At 36.6% G+C, this 18,447-nt stretch overlaps 1 protein-coding gene across 1 annotated transcript in view; it reads left to right on the forward strand.

Annotated features, from left to right (window-relative positions):
* LOC113072362 (neuron navigator 2-like) overlaps positions 1 to 18,447 on the forward strand; it is a gene marked incomplete at its 3' end in the record, with an annotated part of 48,054 nt that overhangs the window by 19,090 nt on the left and 10,517 nt on the right. The window contains exons 4-11 of the mRNA XM_026245383.1: positions 3,139 to 3,211; positions 4,010 to 4,217; positions 5,351 to 5,404; positions 6,705 to 6,838; positions 11,556 to 12,651; positions 13,019 to 13,131; positions 13,386 to 13,494; positions 14,243 to 14,626. Coding sequence (XP_026101168.1) covers positions 3,139 to 3,211; positions 4,010 to 4,217; positions 5,351 to 5,404; positions 6,705 to 6,838; positions 11,556 to 12,651; positions 13,019 to 13,131; positions 13,386 to 13,494; positions 14,243 to 14,626 — 2,171 coding nt within the window. The remainder of the gene's footprint in view (positions 1 to 3,138; positions 3,212 to 4,009; positions 4,218 to 5,350; positions 5,405 to 6,704; positions 6,839 to 11,555; positions 12,652 to 13,018; positions 13,132 to 13,385; positions 13,495 to 14,242; positions 14,627 to 18,447) is intronic.

The raw sequence follows: 18,447 nt of genomic DNA on the forward strand, positions 1-18,447 counted from the left end.
ATAAAAATAACTAAATTAGCATTGTGATTAGTGTAAAAACACACTTAAATGAATAAGTGGACCTTGGAGAAAAAAAATAAGCCTGATTAGACACCATTCTGCAGTATTTCTATTAATATGCATGCATCTGTTTTTTTTTTTCAAACAGTTTTTCATGTAAGTACTCAAAGTGCTTCCAGTCACATGACCAACTCGCCTGTCAATCATCCCCTTTGAGTACATGCATTCTCTCTCTCTCCACAACTCTAACCCACTGTCACATAAACACACTTCCACACAAAGAGGAGTTTATTAGGTGGTGAAAAATATAATGACAGAGAGGGAAAAAACAACCAGAGGGAGAGATGGAGACTGTGTGTGTGTGTGTGTGTATGGAGCCTCATATAGAAGGAATGTATCCGGTGTATGTTTACGTGTGTGTGTGTAATAGCGAGTTTATGTGCTTGAGACATACAATGGTTGTATGTGAAGGTGTTTGTTTAGCAGGCTGTCCCTCTCTTAAAAATGATTCTGTTCACTCAGGAATAGATACACTCTCATGGTCTTTTACACTCTCTCAAGGTGAGATAAAAAAAAGTGCTCTTTTTTTCAGGTACTGGCCTCTTGTAGCTTTAAGGGCTTCCTGAATTGATTTTTGACATAGGATAAGCATGGAAGGAGTGAGAACTTAAAATTCTTATTATATTGTTATTTCTGATAGAAACAATCAAGTGTTGTATAAACTGTGATAATCATACAGCCGCATAAATGCAAAGCTTTTGATCAGTATTATGGAAATAATGTTTTTATTTTTTTTATTACAGTATGTTCGTAAGGTTTTTAGCATATTTGGCCTGTCAACATTGAGCTCACAATTACCGTGATTTTAGTGAAATAATTATGTATATTAGATGATATTTGGTCATTTTGAGACAATTTTACTTCTTATAATTTAATTATATTTAATTATAGTTTAGCAAAATGCAAATCTAATTTTCCCACATTTTTTAGATCAAAAATATTGTCTAATATTGTGTAAAATTAAGGATTTATTCAATTGAATACAATTTTGTGTATGTATTTGCAGCCTTAAATTATAGTGTTTTATTTTTGTTGAAATCAAATGTAAAAGTTAAATGTTATCCTATTTTATAAATTTTTTATTCAGTTTTTATTTTATCTTAAGTCAAATAAACATTACACATTTTATCAGCCAAACTAGATAGCCATTGGTCTTTGAAAAATGCATAGTGGTAAATAAGTAGTGTTTTTTCACTTATACTGTACGTTCATTAGCTTATGTTTGGTTTTGGTGCTTTTTATGGCTCTGCAATCCGTTGTTTGCTTTTATCCCAGTAGCTTCTGATTTCTATTGACCCAGTCAGTTTTTAATGCATCTATTATGAGAATGTCATTCAGAGAGGTATTTGCTGTCGTGCATGACCAGCGGACCAACAATCAGAGAAGACAATGTTGTTATGTTAGCGCTAAATTGCCCCACAACTAATTTTCTAATGCATTCATATTGATTTCAAATATTATTATGCCTTGTAATTCAATTCACAAAGAGAAAGAGGATATAGATTCATTTCATCCCCTCTCTCTGAGACATATATTTTATTTAGAAACATTATTTTTAGTCCTGGATGTCTGGGATGTGGTTCCTTCAAAGGGCCAGAGGAATCTAGAGCAGATTCTTTCCTCACATTTCTAGATCTCCCTTGACCCTAAAGGCCAGCAACTGTTGGCTGCCAGCAACTGGGATACAGTCAGTGGGGCAGAAATGTGTTGTATGGCTGACATAACTCACACTTGTGCTGACTAACCCATGGCAGATGACCAGTTCTTAAATGCAGAACATGGGCAGCAAATCAAAGCCAAGCTCTATTAATTACACAGTGGCGCCCCAAAATATTGGGACACTTGAGCATCAGTTGAAAATGTATTTATTTCATTGCATAACAAAATAAATCAAAGCAATGCTGTTTTTTTTTTTTTTGCATTGACTTTTAATGAGGAAGTTCCTCCAATGTTTCAAAACAGGAAAATGTTGTAATACCTTTTAATAGTGAACCATGTATTATCAAAACAAACAACTTTTGTGAAATGTTTGAAACGTATACTTTCTTTCTTTAATATTAATGCTTTTGAAATGTGGTTATTTAATGCAATAATATTCATATATTTTTTTAAGTGTTTTTTTTTTTTTCTTGTGGGACCCATATGAAATTACTCACTTGTTTTAATATTTTTAAATAGGCTGGTGCATTCATAGGAGTTGGTAATTTACATTGACATGAATAGATTAATGTTTGCACTAAATTAAAATGTATTATTTGAGAAACTAAATATATTAGCCTTAAGTAGGAATATTTGTCACCTTTTTTAATAGACTAGGCAAAAATATATATATATATATTCTACATTAGATAAAAATCACTGTATTATATTGTATACTATATTATAATGGCAAATTTATTCTGAATAAATTATGATGTTTTTATTATTATTATTATTACAATTATTATTATTATATACCTGAATTATAGATTTTAATGTCTGCTAGTATATATGTGTGTGTGTGTGTGTGGAACGTTTTTTTTTTTTTTTGCATTAATGCCACTTTATTGTCATAACATGAAATATTGGCTCCATAAATAGAACCATGATTATGGATAACCTAGACCTGAGAGTGTGGTAAATGTCATTAACATATTCCTAGTAGAGTCCACATGACCTTTATGTATAGCTTATTACATCACTCTCCTCTTAGCCAATCAGATACGCTTATGCTCTGAATTGAGTGACACTAGGATACGGCTGGGTCAGAGTCAGGGCCACGGCGGCATTTCCTAGCAACAGGGCAAATGTGACGCCCTCGGTGACTGAGAGCAAAGACTTTGCATACTGCTTTGACTGAGCAGCCAATCTATGCTCTCTGATATCACTGCAGCTCCTAGAGTGAGTGAACGTCCAGTCACGTATTCAGCCACAGAGCCGATGTGAAGCAGCGTCAATCTAGACTGAATGGACACATACAGCATCTATTCTGAACTTTACACGCCTGTTTGTTTTAAGTGATAATGGCTCGCTTCTGTTTAGATGTGTGTGGTTCGTAATGATTATTTTAATTTAAATTATCTTTTCATTTCTCTCTAGATCGAGAACATTGATGCCTGTCTGAGCTTCCTAGCAGCCAAAGGTGTGAACATACATGGACTTTCAGCTGAAGGTAAAAACACATTTTTTTTTTCATTTATTTAATGCTTCAAGTATGATTTTTTTTTTTTACTATTTGATCTTAGATGATTTCGAAATATGGGTATTTCTCACTTTAAATTACATTTTAAACTGTTCATACTTCACTATAGATTAGTAATTTAGCAATTTGGGGATTCCAGGTTTCAAGAATTTACACAGTACATCTGTAAACTGTGGGTTAATGTTTTCATTTGCATATTTATGAGGTTAAAACATCAATTGGACAAGTACAGCACACAATTTGTTTCCTTTTTCGAGTGCCTCTTCATCACGTAATGTGTTTTCTTTTCTGTAAAGTTGATCAATTATGAAACTAGTTCAGTTAAACAGTGAGCAGCTCTTAAGAAGGAATAGTGTTCTTAATTATTAATTTAACGTAAGTCGGTTAAATTTAGTTAATTTGATAGTATCCGTGCAGTTTAATTGATAATATTACTGAATATGAATCATATTTTTAAGTCTCATAAAAGTGGTGCTATCACCCTTTCGAAACTACAAGCTGCTTAATGTAAAAAGTGATGTTAGGTTAAAGCATGTAATTGAAACAGTAAAGTATCAAAGCGTTGGGTTTATTGTCAGTCACTTGACTGGTAGCTGAGAACTGGAAGGTTGTAGGTTCAATTCCCATAAGAAGCAAGAGTGAGGCACTCAACCCCATCATGCTTTACAGGGGACTATGCTTGTGATTAGTGCTTGCCCTACTAATAACTTTGAGCGAAAAGTGTCTGCAAAATTATATAGTAAACAGCAAAATGTTTTTCCCTCACAGAGATCCGGAATGGAAATCTGAAAGCCATCTTGGGGCTTTTCTTTAGTCTGTCTCGATACAAGCAACAGCAGCAGACCAACAGAGAGACACACACGCAACACACACATTCACACACTCCCTTAAGCCAGCAAAGCAGCTCTCCGGCCCAACTGACCTCCACCTCGCATGGGACTCACACACACAGCTCACAGCCAGAGATGCAGTCCAGGTAACATCAGTAACATCAGTATGTCTGTCTGTCTGTCTGTCTGTCTGTCTGTCTCTGTCTGTCTGTCTGTCTCTCTGTCTGTCTATCAGTCTGTCTGTCTGTCTGTCTCTGTCTATCTATTTGTCTGTCTGTCTGTCTGTCTGTCTATCAGTCTGTCTGTCTGTCTGTCTGTCTGTCTCTGTCTATCTATTTGTCTGTCTGTCTGTCTGTCTGTCTGTCTGTCTATCTGTCTGTCTGTCTGTCTATCTATTTGTCTGTCTGTCTGTCTATCTATTTGTCTGTCTGTCTGTCTTTCTGTCTGTCTGTCTGTCTGTCTGTCTATCTATTTGTCTGTCTGTCTTTGTCTGTCTGTCTGTCTATCTGTCTGTCTGTCTGTCTATCTATTTGTCTGTCTGTCTGTCTATCTATTTGTCTGTCTGTCTGTCTGTCTGTCTGTCTGTCTGTCTATCTATTTGTCTGTCTGTCTTTGTCTGTCTGTCTGTCTATTTGTATGTCTGTCTGTCTGTCTGTCTGTCTGTCTATATATTTGTCTGTCTGTCTGTCTATCTATCTATTTGTCTGTCTGTCTTTCTGTCTGTCTGTCTGTCTGTCTGTCTGTCTGTCTATCTATCTATCTATCTATCTATCTATCTATCTATCTATTTGTCTGTCTGTCTTTCTGTCTGTCTATTTGTATGTCTGTATATCTGTCTGTCTGTCTGTCTGTCTGTCTGTCTGCCTGTCTGTCTGTCTCTGTCTGTCTATCTATTTGTCTGTCTGTCTTTCTGTCTGTCTGTCTCTCTGTCTATCAATCTATCTATCTATCTATCTATCTATCTATCTATCTATCTATCTATCTATCTATCTATCTGTCTGTCTGTCTGTCTGTCTGTCTGTCTGTCTGTCTGTCATCCATCTATCTAGTGTTCTATTTAGTATTCTAGCATTTTATCTATCTAATCTGTTCTACCATTGTAATGTACATATGTTATATGGATTGTGAATTGATTTGAAGTTGTCTTTCTCTCTGAATGTGTCTTCATTCTCTTAGCTTTGTGATTGTGTGATGTTGTGTTAGTCATCACAGTTTGTTTGCCTGTGTCTCTCTCTTTATCGCTCTTTCTTCTGTTGTCTCTCTTGTTCTTTCGATCTAGGGATGGCTCTCAGAGTAAACTCAAGTTTTCCATTGGTCAGAAAAAGTCTTCTAGGTAGCGCTCTCACTCCCATCCTGTGCGCTCATGCATTTTCTCTCCTGTCAACCTGCTTGTCATCACCCTCCTCTTCCTCACTTATTCTCTGCATGTGATTTTGTGGTCTAATTCTACTGATATATATTTATTGTATTTAACAGATATATTGTTAGATAGAGATACTATTATACTGATGAATAAAAACTGTTTTATTTAAAATGTAAAAAAGAAAGAAAGAAAAAATACCTACCCTGGTTAACTTTCCCTTTAATTTATTTGGCCAGACAGAATATGTGGACTCTGTCAGGTGACGGTAGCCCAAAACATGTCCCAGTGGAAATGTCTGCTCAGTGAGCTGTGATAACCTTAAAATAACCACTCTGTGTGATGCCCTGCTGGAGAATGAGATGAATTATTAATTGTGGTGTGTGACAGAAAGGTTGAAGTTGCAATTTTGGTTTCAGCGAATGATGTGTTTGTGCCTTAAGTCACCAAGTGCTATAAATGCATTGCAAATGCATTTCAAATGCATACATGTAATGTGTTTCAGATAACTACACTTAAAATACCATGAATCACCTTATTCATAATTCCCAGTTTGAATATTGGCTCAGTCTTTAATATTCCACCATTCATTTTTGACAACATGTGACACAATGTTGCCATCTAATGGTGGATAGTTATAATTGCAGAAGGAAAATTAAGAGAAAAATATCTCTCTACCGCATACTTATGTAAAAATGTCAAGGAGGCCACACAATAGACAGCAATGTGATTAGCATGGATATCTACAGATATCCTTGTCTTTTACATTACAATTACCTAGACTTGATTGTTAGGTGATATTATTTTTTTTGTCTGTCAATCATAAGGGCTTGAAGGCTAGGACCGATGGAGAAATGTCACATTAGAAATAAATACATTGTTGACTTATGGTTATTAATTGTTGCATTGCTTAGAAGCACAATATACTATTTGCTTAAGTGGTTCTCTCTGTCACTTTGTGTAAATAAAAAAGTACACAAAAGAAATTTAAAGTGCTTTTGGGGAGAGGAGATGTTTTTTCAGCTTCATTAACTGGGAATTAATTGAACAAGCTGATTCTGAGAAATGGACAAACAATCCGTTTTTCTGTTGTTGTTTTTTTTATAAGAAACTCTTTAGGCATTAAACAACCATCTTGCCACCACTAAGTATGCATTAGCAACCCTATTGCGATCCACTGGCAAGCACCAGCACCTGAGCACAAGTTCTGCACCGACAAGACAGCAAATGTACAAATCTGGCTGTTAATATTTCTGCTCTTTCGCTGTGACAGATTACCTGGCCCCACCTCGAGGACATCCACTGCGGGCAGTGACGGTTCTCCTCGAGGGTCCATCAGTTCAGCAGGGAATCGCCGCAGTCAGGTGTTCAGTGATAAAGCCAAACCTGCAGCAGCTCAGGCCAAAGGTAAGCCCAGCTTCACACTCTTTAAGGTGAACTGACCTCTGAAACATTACTCATAATCTCATCTGAAAATGGCAGGTCTTGAATTCATTTCGTGTCACAGTCGGCGCATGAATATAAAACTGTTTCCATCTGACAGTTTTGTACACATTTATCTCTACAGTGTCCTTCCAGTTTATATATTATCTGTGATTTTATCTAGCCAAAGGGAAACAGAATAAGAATCATTTTTTCAGATGGACTGGAAGAAAACTGTATCATGTTGTAGCTATGTAGGGCAAGATCTGTGATATGAATGAGGTATGTTTACGGTTTCCACAGTAATAGAGCAGTCTTCTTCATTTAAAAGAAAAAGTTATGGAGTTAGTCTTTATTTACTCTGTGGACTGTGTGCATGTACACATCCCTTCAAAAGTTTAGGGTACGTTTTTTTTTATCTTCTTTTTTAATACTTATATTCTGCAAAGATGCATTAATTGTATTAAACTGAAATTGAAGTCACAGTAAAGACATTTAGAGTACGTGAAACTTTCTGTTCATCAAATAATCCTGAAAAAAACATGGTATAGATAAAAACTAATAAGCAGCTTAACTGTTTTTAACATATAATAATAAATAAATAAATAATGTTAAATAAATAATGAATAAATAATGTTTTAAAATGTATTCAAATATATATATATAACAGTACTTAAAAAAAAAAAAAAAATATATATATATATATATATATATTATAGTATTCAAGTTTTTACTGTATTTTAGATCAAATAAATGCAGTCTTAGTGAGTTTTCAGAAACTTGAATGGTACTCTACTGTATATCCTTTTGTGCATTTACAGGAATGTCTAGATGTAAAAATTGGCTCTTGGTTATCATTATCCGGTAGCCCACATGTCCTAGATGAAGTCAGCAGAAAACAGAAGTTGACTTTCTACAGGAAGTTATTGCATTTGAATCATTTTTTGGAGTAACGTGGGCTGATGAATTATGCACAATAAGATAAACCGGGTCAGTTTTGAGTTCATGTTGACAAGCAATCACTGTAATAAAATGTACCAACCACATTTCAGTGCTCTGTGACGGAGCTGTGCTGAGTTTAGAGTAGTTCATGTAGCAGTCAGTGTTGAAAATAACTGCTTATAAGGACTTTGAGTGAAGCTAGCCATACAAACCCTAGCTGAGATGTTTGAAAGATGTTGCAAATGTGCCATACTTGTGTGTGTGCATGGTACTGGCTTTCAAAGCAGAGGATTTCTGCATTAATTGAGCTCTAATTAGTGTGTTTGGCTCTGAGGATGTTGTGGCAGTGAAAGAGAAACAGAGGTTTCCACAGTGTCATGCTTTAGGTCATTTATTCTGTTTTTGAGTTTTTGTATGTTGTGTACATACTCTTAAGTATTAAATTGAGAGAAGTATCTGAAGGAAAAAAAAAATAAAAGCATAAGAAATTCTTCTAATGGTGGACTTTGACTTAATGTATTCAAAATGTATGCCCATGTTCACGTTTTAAGAGTATTTTCTTGAATAATCTGACTTTTGAAGCAGTTGAAGAGTTAATAAAGTTAGTAATATGAAATATGAAAGTTAGTAAATTGTGTCAGCCGACTGATTCTCCCATAATGCATTTAGCTCTGTTATGTTGGGTGTGACCTGCTTAATGCAAAGCAGAGAGAGAATGTGAATCACGTTTCTTCTGTCTCACTGTTGAAACAGAGACAAACCTCGTCTGAGATGGCAGAAGTCAAGAGAGGGTTGGGAAGAGATTTACAGTTTTAAAATTGTAAAGCAGGCAAGAAAAAACGTGCCTTTTATGTGCTTTTAGAGTTTGAAATCATTTTTCTGGACCGGTAAGTAAGTTTCAATTGTTGTATTTGTATAGTTGTAATTTATGCAGTTTAATTTTTATTTTTCCAAACCTTTCTTTCTTCTGTGGAACATAAAAAAAAGATTTTGAAGAATGTTGGTGACCAACTGATTTCCACTGACTTTCATAAATGAAAAAAGAAAAAGTCCAGTGGCAACTGAAACTGTTTTCTTATCAACATTTTTAAAAATATCCTCTTATGTGATCGTTAGATGAAAGAAGGTGAGAGTAAAATGACTATTTTTGGGTGAACTATTCCCTTATGGTCTATATTCTGTTTAAGCCTTTATATACAGCAGTTGCTGTATTCGTGTATCTGTATTGGCTTATTGAAATATTAGCTTAATCAGGCATGTTTACATGATGATTACAAGATCTAAATATGACCAATAACAATTGGAATTTTCTTCATGACTGTGTTCAATATCAGAGAAAACAAAACGCTATCAAGGGTCAATATGAAACATGCATGATGAGTTTTTTGGTGGGCTCTCGTGGGATGGTCATCTGAGACTAATGATAGCTGTTATTCTACCGTGGAGAAATAATCACTTAAATATGGACATTAAGAGAAACTGAGAGGGGCCACAAACCCTGAGGGCAGTAAGTTGCTCTAGAGTTTCCTAATGATATGAGGGTTTGCAGTTCATTGTCATATGGTCTGTTTCTGGAGAGTAACTGCTCAGCTTTTCCTCTCTCTTAACTTTTTTTTTCTCCCCGAACTATCCCCTTTTCGGCCCCTCTCTTTCCTCTCTCTACCTATTGGAAGTCATTAGTGGTCTGACCCACTTCTCTCTGGCTTGCATGGCTAATTGGACCTTAATCACTTCCTAATTGCCGCTTTGTTTCTGTGCCGCTCATTAAATGCCAAACTGAATGAGATGGGAATGGTGTTTTCCCCTCATGTCAGATTGTTTAATAAAACATACAGATAAAAACAATTAAATAAACGCTTAACCTGAAAAATAATGAAACATGAGTGTGATCAACTGATTTTTAGTTAGAGTACATTCAGTCTTAACTTAAATGCTTGACAAAAGTTTGTATCTGATGTTTTGTCAAATAATAGGCATATTTTCCTCTGTTTAAAATGACGTAAATCTGAATAAACTGTGCATAAAGTGTCCGTGAGATACATCCGGCACTCCAACGTTTTATCTCATAAGGAAAGTGCAGCACTTGTAAATGCTCAGATATTTTTAGGGTTTCGTAGAGTTTTTGGGGACTATTTTTCTGGTTTTGGACCACCGGGCGACTGACAGACAGAGTTAATGTGTTGAGCGTGATCTAGAGGCTCAGAGGGAGGGGGCTGGACTCAGACAGCAGGGGTTTCTGTGCGAGAACTCGCCAATGTTTGCAGTGAGAGTGAACAGGACTACTGAGAAACTACAGGCTGGACTGACACTTTAACAAATGGAGCTGCCAGGTGAATGAGAGACAGATAACATGCTGATTTCATTTGAATTTTTATGTTTTTATTAGATTTTTGTAAACAGATATTTTTTTACTGCAGTGTAGAGGAACATTTTCAGTTTTTTTTTTGTCTGGTTATAATTTACACTTTTGGAATATTTTGTGTGAACAATACATGTCATTCTGTAAGGTCTGGCTAAATTTACCAATTGTTTTCAAAAGCTTTATAAATCTGTTGTGCTAAAATGCACATCTGGTTATTTAATCACTTTACACTGGCTATTTGTAGATTTCCATTCTTTATTAATATTTCTGTTTTTGTATGATTGTGTTTGTATCTTCATGTCATTTAAAGGAAGTTTTTATTGAGAGCACAATAGCTAAATTTGGCCTTCAGTGTTTGAATGGGCATTAAAGTCTTACTCGCTGTGTTAGTGTAAACAGTTTAGAATCGATCTCAGTCGGCTGTCTGCTGCTTACTATAAGAATAGCATTAGCTCAGGAGTAACTAGCCTTTTATGGGCAGGGAGAACACTTTCAACACTTTCAGACCTGTTTTTTTCTTAGCGTTTGATTTAATCTACTTTAATTTTCACTCTTATTTACTTACATGTTCTTCTTCCACAACATCCATTTGGTTTTCAGATCCGTTTTTTAGGGCTGACTGTTCATCAGTGTTGTTGTTGTTGTTGTATCTGTTACTATAGTAATGATGTACTTGTCATAAGTGATGTTATGTGTTCCGTAATGATGAAAAACCACATGAAATCTAATCAGACTGTTCGTCTCGCAAAAATGAGATTTCAATTGGATTTCAAAACGTATCCATGTGGTGTGTCTGCAAAAATTTCGTAAGACTACTAAAAGTCAAATAAAAATAAACTGAAGTTAAATGGAATGTCAAAAAAAGACAAAAGCACATTAAAAAAAGAAAACTAAAACATAAACTAAAATTAATACTAAACATGGCATATAAACCATCTCTTGACCTGCCCATTTGTATAGAACAATGTTAATTATTATTATTATAATTTTTGGTATACTTTGTGTTCCCTTACTGTGTGGTTTTCATGTATTTCATATGTTGTGAATTTTTTTTTTTTTTTTTTTTTTTTTTTGCTGCCCATCTTGAAAAGGACACTCTGAAAGAAAAGCTATTTTATTTCAATGGTTCAAAAAATTTGAAAAAAAAAAGAACAAATATATTACTATATAAACTAAAAAAACATTGGACCATTGAAACTGAAATCCATTTCAGATTTCAAAATCTGATTTTAATTCAATTTCAGGTTTCAGAAGCATGGTACAGAATTTGATGAGTTCTTGCGTATTTTTCTGTGAACTGCTGTTAACTCCTCCCACATATGCAGTCCAACTTTCTCCATGACTATTTTAACCTGTCTCTCTGATTTTCTGTCACCTCTCGTGTCTTTTCGTCTCCAGAATCATCAGAGAGTGTGACTGAGCACAATCTGTCATCCCAGGTGTCCGCCTGCACCTCTGTTAGCACCAGCACTGTGGCATCTTCATCTTCATCGTCAGCCATCCCCCAGCCCAACTCAAGTAGCAAACCCTGGAGAAGCAAATCTCAAAGCACCAAGCACACTGCTACCTCCACCGCGCTTTCCATCAAACCAGATCCCCAAGTCAAGCAGGCGGTGCCTGCAGAGCCCCCACCGAAAGCTGTGCCTCAGAAGTCCATGCTGGAAAAACTCAAACTTTTCAACAGCAAAGGTGGCTCCAAGTCATCCAGGACAGCAGAGGGCGCCGTTACGCCAACAGGAGGAAAAGATGCCGGTTTGGTTTTAGAAAAAGTCAAGCCTGGTTCCAATACAGAACCCATTGAGGAAATGGAAGGTAACGTTAGACCCACGAGCGGGTCGGGTGCTGTTACAATGACAACCAGCAGCCCAAAGATTGCACTAAAGGGCATTGCACAGCGGACACTTAGCCGGGCACTCACGGCGAAAAAAGCCTCAACTAAAGCCGCAGAGAAAGAAAAGCAAAAAGAACATGCTAAGGAGAAAGACAAAAACGGCTCAAAGCGTGTCCCTGCCTTGGAAAAGGTAGAGACCAAAGAGGAAGTTAAAGAGGAAGTTGTTCCCTCAAGCAGAGTTGCTTCCTCCGAGGCAGAGCCCAGGAAAGCCTCCAAGATCGCCAGCTTTATGCCCAAAGGCGGCAAGGTGGGAGGTACCAAGAAAGATAGCTCCGCCCCTGTGCAAAGTGGAATTCCAAAACCAGGAAGTAAAAACTCAGGAAATGGAGCGGTGAAGAGTTCAGCGTTGCCCCTCGGTGGTAAAGACAATGAGAGGCCTCGCAGTATGCGTCTGGGAGAGGGTCTGGGACTTCATAGGGACAGCCGGCATTCCTCGTCCTCTTCCAGCCTGGCTTCCACTGAGGGGAGAGGACACCACAGCGCCGCCCCGGTGGCCAGTGGAACACAATCTACAGCCAGCAACACAGTCAGTGTGCAGCTGCCTCACCCCCAGCAGCAGTACACCCACCCCAACACAGCCACCGTAGCACCCTTCATGTACAGGTGAGACTCTTATCGGGATTTTTAACTGGAGGATGATAAAATGGGTCAAAAACATAGCTTTAGATCAAAGGAGTGGCTCGGGCCAGATCTAGAGATCATAAGGGGCCATTATGGCACTTTCATAAACTTGTGAACGGCTCTAGTAAGTGTGCTTGCATGCTCACATGTGTCTGACTCCCCGTCAGGCTCAGCTGTGAAGCGTTTGCCTGGCATTTCCTCTGAAACAGACCTGTTGCCCTGTGTTTGTTGTCCATAAAGGATTCCTTTAGTCAGGCCATGACTTCTGCTGACTAGAATGTCACAGAAAATGTGTGTGCATCTATATGAAGGAGATCTTTTTTTATTTTTAACCCCTGTGTTTTTTTAGGTCTCAGAATGAAGCAGATGGAAACATTGACACAAACCCAAGCTCTGGATGTCGTAGTAGTGACTCCTGTAGCTTCAGTAAGATCAACCAGTCTTCTACGGAGGACCTGTCAGGTAAGCTGTTCACTTCATATCTGATGAAGTCGAAAACACTGATCTGGTACTTTTCCTGTTGGAAATAATAATAATCAATGCACATTCAATTATATACATTCATAATATATTGTTAGATGCTTAATATTAATGCATACTTGCTGAATAAAAGCATTAATGACTCTATTAAAAACAAAATCTTACCCTAAACTGTTTAACAGTTTTTAAATACTGATATATGATATAAAAAGTGAAGATGAATGCCTTGTTTTCAGGTGAAGATCCAGAGACCAGACGCCTGAGGACTGTCAAAAATATTGCTGACCTGCGACAGAATTTAGAAGAGACCATGTCAAGTTTACGGGGGACACAGATCACACACAGGTAGATGCTTCTGTTTCTTACTTCTCACAGCCTGATGCAGGTGGATAACTTTAAGAAAGAAAGCAGCTGAGGAAGAAGACAATTCTTTGGTGAACCATGAAGCCAGTTTTAACAGTGATGAAAAAGCATTTTCCCCTAACCCTCCATCCTGATCAAACTGGCAAAGACAGGCTGCCATAAAAGGACTTTATTTTTTTCTCACAGTATTTTATCTTTTGAGACAGTAACAAGTAGCCACTCCTCCCTCAGCTAGACTCTTTTTACTGTAAATGACTAAATGAAGAGTCTGTCCACCTCTTTCCATCTCTATTCTTAAAACCTTCTTTGTTCCTCTTTTTTGATTATTCATCTAACTGACCCAGACTGCATTGCTATGATGGCATCATGAAGTAATTGTGAATTGCTTAATAAGTCCATTTTAGGGCAAGACGTTTTTGTTTCCCTACGGTGTCAGGTGGTAACAACTCCTCAGTACTATGAATAAAATCTTTCCTCATATTATAAGTCAAGAAAATATTGTAATTGAATACTGTTTGGTGAAAAATACTATGGTAACTGTAAGTTTCCTGGAATTAACTATAATGCAACAGTCTAGAAATATTGGTATAATTTTAGTAATAAAAATAACTAATACAATGGTATTTTTGCAGAAACTATAGATAGGTACCATGGTATAACTATTAATGCAATGGTACATTTTAGTTTTAAAATGTCATCTGAATTTGATTTGAAATGCTCTTTCCCTCAGTACACTGGAGACCACTTTTGATGCTGGGGTTACTACTGAAATGAGCAGTCGCAGCATCCTTAGCATGGCATCTCGACCCACGCCGCTGTCCTGGGCCAGTCGCATGGGCCAGTCCAGCCCCCGTCTTCAAGCAGGAGATGCTCCCTCGGTTGGTAACGGCTTTCAGTCCCGCAGCGGAGGTGTGGCGTCCGGTCAGGGCCGGTATCTGTATCGGGCTCCTCTCCGAAAGCAGCTGGCAGTGCGCAGCAGCGCCCTCTGTGGCCTGGAGCTGGGAGACAGGGTGGAGGATCTGGAGCTGGCAGGTGTGGGGCTGGAGATGAGCGGCTACATGAGTGATGGAGACGTGCTGGCTAAGAATGCACATGCTGATGAGCTGACCAGCGGGTAAGTGTGGAGGAGGGTTGTCACTGGTTAAGATAGACGACTAATGGGGTTCTTCAGTGGCTGATGATTATGGGCGTCTGAATGTACTTCAGTGGAGATGAAAGGAAAATAAAAAAATTAAAAGGCAGTTTAAAGGTGCACATCATTATTTACAAGTGGTGATTCCTTGTTGGTCCTAGAAAAGCGTTATTAACCAATTATTGTGTAAATTGTGTCAAAAAAGTGCCTAAAGGGAGCAGATTGGTGTAAATATATTTCTATTAAAGGTCAGATGAGTTTACTGTAATTAGTGTATTAAGTTCATAAAGTTGTACATTACCATAAGACATAAAACTTATGAAATGAATCATGCTTTCTGCGAAGACTAGAGAACTTTTCAAAGTGGATATTTGTAGTCTGGTTTTATTGCAGTGTAGCCACTAGAGGGTGATATGATTCCCTAAATATGAATTCACATGTTCTTTTCCTAGGTCTACTGCATTTTCATATTGTTATATAAATCAATACATGACTACCAGGGTCAGAAATGTACTTTTCCACTTGGGATTGATTTCCGGGGGCTTTTTTACGTTTTCTTTTTTCTTTCTTTCTTTCTTTCTTTTTTACTTTTTGTAAGCACAGTTTTTTTGTTTTGTTTACCTTTTTAATTGTATTGGGAGTTAACCAAATTTTACATTTCATCATTGTTTTAGTGAATGTACAAATTCAGACGAGGATATAGAATTTAAGTTTGGGGTCATAAGATTTTTGAAATAAGTCTTTTATAATCACCAAGGCTGAATTTATTTTTAATTTTTTTTAAATAAATAATAAAATTAAATGACAAAAACAATATTCTGGCATATTATTAGAATTTAAAAATGCTTTCTGTTTTAATACATTTTAAAAGTAATTTATTCTTGTGATGGCAAACCTGATTTTTTCTTTTTTTTTTAGTGCATGTGCTCTTTTCTTGTACTGAGTGTTCAGATTGAAGAGGCAATGAAACAGATTTAACGCCCCGTTCGTGCTGAAACAAGCTCTCTGCATACCTTGGCTGTGATAATGTGCAATTTAAACCTCTTGTGTTATTTTCTTGTGTTATTTCCCCACAATCACAGTCTTCCTGTGTGGCTTGAACGCTACAAACCGTTCTAGTTCTTCTAACATTATCAGATTATAGAGAACAGGCCAGGTGACAGGCTGCAATTACACCAGGCCATAAGCCTGACGTCTCAATACAAAAACCACTTAGATGTTAATTAATAAACGTCCAACAAAAATCCAGGCTTCAAGATCCTGTCAAATTGACTGTTTTGCGCATTTAAACTGCCTGTCTTATCAGTGCTATTGTACTTGTGACATTTTGAATGTGACATCCTTAACACTGACACTGAGATAGAAAAAAAAGGGATTCCCAGTGTGCTTTGATAAATGTCTCTTAAACTAGAGGATCTCCAACACAATAGATGTTGTCATGAGCATTGAGGGAAGTGAGATTTATATTTGCAGGGCTATGTGGATCTTGAAGTGCGCTAACATGTTTGAACCAGATCCCTCACAGAAAGAGGTTCTCATGATGCTGGTGATGGATCTGATTTCCTAGGTCCCAAAGTGGTTGTTTTCACAGTCCAATCAGGGCTGAGGAGTTAAAAGACTTGCTGTAGAAGTTCACCCCAGGCTGAGCTAATATGATCTCCTTCCTCTGTGTTAATGGAGAGACGGGTTTGTCACATTACATCATATGTATGGTGCTGAACTGAATATGCTCTTTAGTTAAAAGAGGCTTTTATTATTGACATTGTGGTTAGAGCATCTGTGAGGCTTTCTGAAAAGCGAATAATCAACTGAAATAAGATGGAAATGATGTCTCAGGTTAACGTTTGTTTATAATATATAGTCTTGCAGAAGCTGAGGGTATTTAAAGCTTTTAGTTTGTCGGGTCTTTGTGCAGTTGTATTAGTGTTGGTTCACAAATGGTTTTGCTTTAGTAGGTCAGAAAACACATGCTAAGACCTTGATGTTCCTCTCCAAACACAGATTATTCACTAGCTGTCAGATCATGAATACTGTATATCACCAGGTCTTGTTTACACAGAAACAGACATTCAGTGGTTTTAATCAAATTCATTATCTCAAAATGCATTTTGCGGTTGTAACAACAACCAATTAGAAAATTGTCTCAAAACTGATTTATTATGATTTATTTTTTTCATATTCAGGGTTTTGGGGATTTTGTAAAAATAATTTGTAATTATTATTACATTTTATATAGGCTGTTATTTTGCATTTTGTCGGTTTTAGTTTTAAAAGATTTGTAGTGATTGAAATAATTTTTTTCCTTGATATTTCACCCACTTTTCACAATAAAAAAATAAATAAAATGAATTATCTTTAGCGTAGTTTAAGCCTGATTTGGGATCATAGAGATTTTTTCATAGTCATTTTTTTTGAATTTGAATTGAATTTGAATTCAAGTTCTTGACTTAATGTTTCATAATATAATATAATATAATATAATATAATATAATATAATATAATATAATATAATATAATATAATATAATAATTATTTTACCTATCTTGGAATTTATATATACATATACATATATATATATATATATATATATATATATATATACACATATATGTGTGTGTGTGTTCTTGTTTTTGTGACATATCAGGACACAACTCTGTATAATGACATGGGCATGACACAGGTATTACAAGGAGAGGGTGACTTATGAGGACATAACCCATGTCCCCATTTTTCAGAACTCTAATAAATCATACAGAATGAGTTTTTTTGAGAAAGTAAAAATGCACAAAGTTTCCTGTGAGGGTTAGGTTAGGTCTTAATTTCCTCTTAACTTTCTTTCCTGTTCCCTCTCTTTCTCATCCCCCTCTTTCTTCTCCTCATGTGCTGCCCTTCTCCCTGAACCCCTCCAGGCTCTCTTGGCCAGTCTGTTCATGGGGTGGGGGTTGTGTTTATGTGAGGGTGTGTGTGTGTGTGTGTTTTGGGCTGGATGGTTTAGCCTCCTCCCTCTTCACCAAACAGTCCAGCACACCGGCATAAACTTCAGCCACTCACACACAAGAGTAGAGATGTAGAAGATACTCCAGCACTAGAGGCAACTCATCCAAAACATGCAGAACCTCACATGCTAATGCAAACAAACACATCAGAAAGTGTGTATCTCTCACAGGATCTCTGAGGACCTGTGTTTTGGCAAATTGAACATCTGATGGATTTGTAACACTGAAAGGTATGTCAGTCCTTGTTGTGAACTTGATTTATTGTTATCAAGTAACCATTAATGCTTTTAGAGATTGTAAAAGTTTTAGATATTATATCTAGGTTTGGAGGTTTAGGTCTGTTTCTGTTTTAGTGTGATCCAGGTTTTCTTCGAAGTACAAAGCTCTAGTTGTTCTAAATCAAAATTCAAGAGAAGTACAGTGATGGTATTTGTTAAGTTGGATTGTAAATATGATGGTATAAAAGTGCAAATGTTATGAAAATAAAATAAATAAATAAATAAATGCATAATTGTTTGCATTATTTTCATTACATTTACTGTATTTTCCGGACTATAAGTCACACTTTTTTCCGTAGTTTGAATGGTCCTGTGACTTATAGTCAGGTGCAACTTATTTATCAAAATTAATTTGACATGAACTAAGAGAAATGAACCAAGAGAAAATATTACCGTCTCCAGCCGCAAGAGGGCTGTGGTCTGTAGTCTACACTGAAGACAGAGCGCCCTCTCGTGGCTGTAGATGGTAATGTTTTCTCTTGGTGCTTGGTTCTAAATAAAATTCTACTTATAGACCGGTGCGACTTAT

The sequence above is a fragment of the Carassius auratus genome, unplaced genomic scaffold, assembly GCF_003368295.1.
Source record: "Carassius auratus strain Wakin unplaced genomic scaffold, ASM336829v1 scaf_tig00009050, whole genome shotgun sequence".
Taxonomy (NCBI): domain Eukaryota; kingdom Metazoa; phylum Chordata; class Actinopteri; order Cypriniformes; family Cyprinidae; genus Carassius; species Carassius auratus.